Source organism: Notolabrus celidotus, unplaced genomic scaffold, assembly GCF_009762535.1.
Source record: "Notolabrus celidotus isolate fNotCel1 unplaced genomic scaffold, fNotCel1.pri scaffold_185_arrow_ctg1, whole genome shotgun sequence".
NCBI lineage: Eukaryota > Metazoa > Chordata > Actinopteri > Labriformes > Labridae > Notolabrus > Notolabrus celidotus.
The window spans coordinates 107501-110000 of NW_023260043.1; the positions used below are offsets into that span (position 1 = coordinate 107501).

The window sequence follows — 2500 nt, forward strand, 5'->3', positions numbered from 1 at the left end:
CTACCTCTCAAAATATTGTGTCGATGCTGTGTGAACCTGACCAGGACCGTGTTTCCCGTCTCACCCACGTACTGTATCCCACAGGTAGCGCAGGTGATCAGGTAGACACAGTTCCTGGTCAGAGGGCTTCCCCGCAGCTGCACTCTAAAAATTGTGTTGTTTCTTGTGTTTCGCAACCAGGTCTGGTGCTTGAAAAATTGCCCGTGACCCCTGGGTGCAGAGGTCAACAAAGGCGAGAGTTTTGCCTTAACCAGGTAGGATTGCAGATTCCTGTTCCTCCTATAGGCTGCAATGATCCTCCTATTCTGCATCAGGTTTGTCCCTCCAAGGATTGAATTAAAATTGCTCCTGATTGCTCTTACTAGTTTCACAGTGGATGGTGAGTATGTAGTGACAAAGGGGAGGATTGGAGAGGTCTGTTTGGGCCTAGTCTCCAGAAATGTTTTAAAACACTTTCTTAGGAAAGAGCGACAGTACCCTCTGGTGGCCAAAACCGAGAACAGCGTCTTAGTTGCCTGTTTAAAATCCCCCTTGTCACTACAGATCCTGTGAAATCGGAGCAGCTGGGACTTCACCAGCCCAGCAAAGGTATGTCTGGGGTGGTGACTCGTCTTAAAGAGCAGGGCGTGGGTGTCCGTCTCTTTAAAGAACACCCTAATATCCAGTATGTTTTTTTCCTGGAATCCCACACCTTTGTAGGTGGTGGTATCCAGGAAATCAACAGATATGAAGCTGGTGGTGGATTTTAGGGTGATGGACTTGTTATGGTGGTTGAGGGTGTGCAGAAATACTTTGAACTCCTCCTCTGAGTGGGGCCAGACCCCCCAGATATCATCCAGATATCTAAAATAATGGAGAGGTTTCTTCGCGCAAGAGGCTAGGGCTAATCTCTCCCACTCTGCCATGAAGATATTAGCATACGCTGGGGCAAACTTCTTACCCATAGCGGTGCCTTTAATTTGAAGGAAGAAGTCTCCATTAAAGGTGAAGTCATTGCGGGTCAGATTAATTTCTAGTAATTGAAGTAATTCTTTGTCTGGTCTTTTTTTGTTTGGGTACTTTTGGAATATGTTTTTGATAGCTTGTATGCCTTCCTGTATGTCGATGTTTGTATACAGGCTATCGATGTCCAGTGTGAACAACATGGCGTCCTGTGGAATGTGAAGTGTCCTGATTGTTTCCACAAAGTGGTAGGTATCTTTAATGTAGCCCTCGTGTATAGTAGAGAGAGGGTTGAGGAAAGAGTCAATGTATTCTGCTGTGTGATAAGTGTCACTGCTGCAGTCAGAGACTATAGGTCGGCCTGGAGGGATTTCATGCGGCCTGCTCCACTTTGTGGGATCCTTGTGGATCTTCGGCAGCATGTAAAACAGTCTCGCCCTGGGTTCAGAGGTGCCGAGAAGGTAAGTTTTCTGTTTGAGGTTGATAAATTTTTTGGTTAGGAGGTTTCCAATTATTTTTTCTATTAATTTTACCGTTTCCGGGTAGATGGGCTTTACTAATTTGGAGTAATATTTTGTGTCCTGTAACTGCCTGTATCCCTCCCACAGGTACTGTTCCCTATCCATAACCACAACTACACTACCCTTATCAGCTGGCTTGATAACAATGTTCTTATTGTTTTTCAGCTCCTCCAGAGCCACAGCCTCCTCAGGGCTGAGGTTCGGCCTGTTGTGGCTGATCTGAAAGTGCTGATCAAAGTGATCAAGGTCAGCCGTGATGAGGGCAGCGAGCTCGGGTGGCAAAGTGCCCTCAGGTGGGGTCCAGGTCGAGGCAGGGGTGAATTTAGGGGGGTCTGTGGAATCTTTATCTTGATAGTGTGTTGCTAATTTTAATCTTCTGTGGTATTGTTGAATATCCCACCTACTCTGTTCTATTATATTTTTGTTGCTACCTTTTGTGGGGATAAAATTAAGGCCTCTGTTAAGCAGGGTGAGTTGTGGGAGTGTTAATTTAAAGTGTTTTGCTAACACTAATATATTTTTATTCCCCTCCTGTGCTTGCAGGCTTATGGGGATTTCTAGTTTAAGTGCTGGCCCCAGTGCTGCAGCATGAGACCAGCAGTCTCCCGGGTCCAGTGGATCTTGTCCTCCACAGTTGCAAAGGAGGTTTGTGGGAGTTTTGGTATGAATTTTAGATTTTTCTCAATATATTCATTCAGGCGGATCAGGGCCAGGACCTCTGCTGTGGGGAGAGCTCCAGAGAAATTAATTAAGGGGACCCATACCTCCGCTTGAGGGAATCTATTTGTAGCAGCCCTCACTGCAGTCTGCAGCTGCTTAACTGTGGTCTGTTGAATGTTCTGATTTCTGTTGTTTAGACCGAAAGACAGGACCACCTTCTCCACCGTGGTGGAGACGACGGACCTGGAGAGGATGGCCTCAGCGTGCCTGAAAGTGGCTCCTGGGTAACTGTCGATCTGCAGCCCCTCTATGTTACATGGAGGGATTCTGGCCACGTTTGAATCCCCCATGACGAGCCATTTCTTTGTAACACTGAG

The 2500-nt window shown here is 46.6% G+C and overlaps 1 protein-coding gene across 1 annotated transcript in view; it reads left to right on the plus strand.

Annotated features, from left to right (window-relative positions):
• The window catches only part of LOC117808937, a gene marked incomplete at its 3' end in the record, with an annotated part of 3786 nt that overhangs the window by 287 nt on the left and 999 nt on the right, over positions 1–2500 (plus strand). The window contains exons 2-8 of the mRNA XM_034678609.1: positions 181–254; positions 544–588; positions 1119–1190; positions 1285–1403; positions 1629–1756; positions 2007–2108; positions 2321–2407. Coding sequence (XP_034534500.1) covers positions 2052–2108; positions 2321–2407 — 144 coding nt within the window. The remainder of the gene's footprint in view (positions 1–180; positions 255–543; positions 589–1118; positions 1191–1284; positions 1404–1628; positions 1757–2006; positions 2109–2320; positions 2408–2500) is intronic.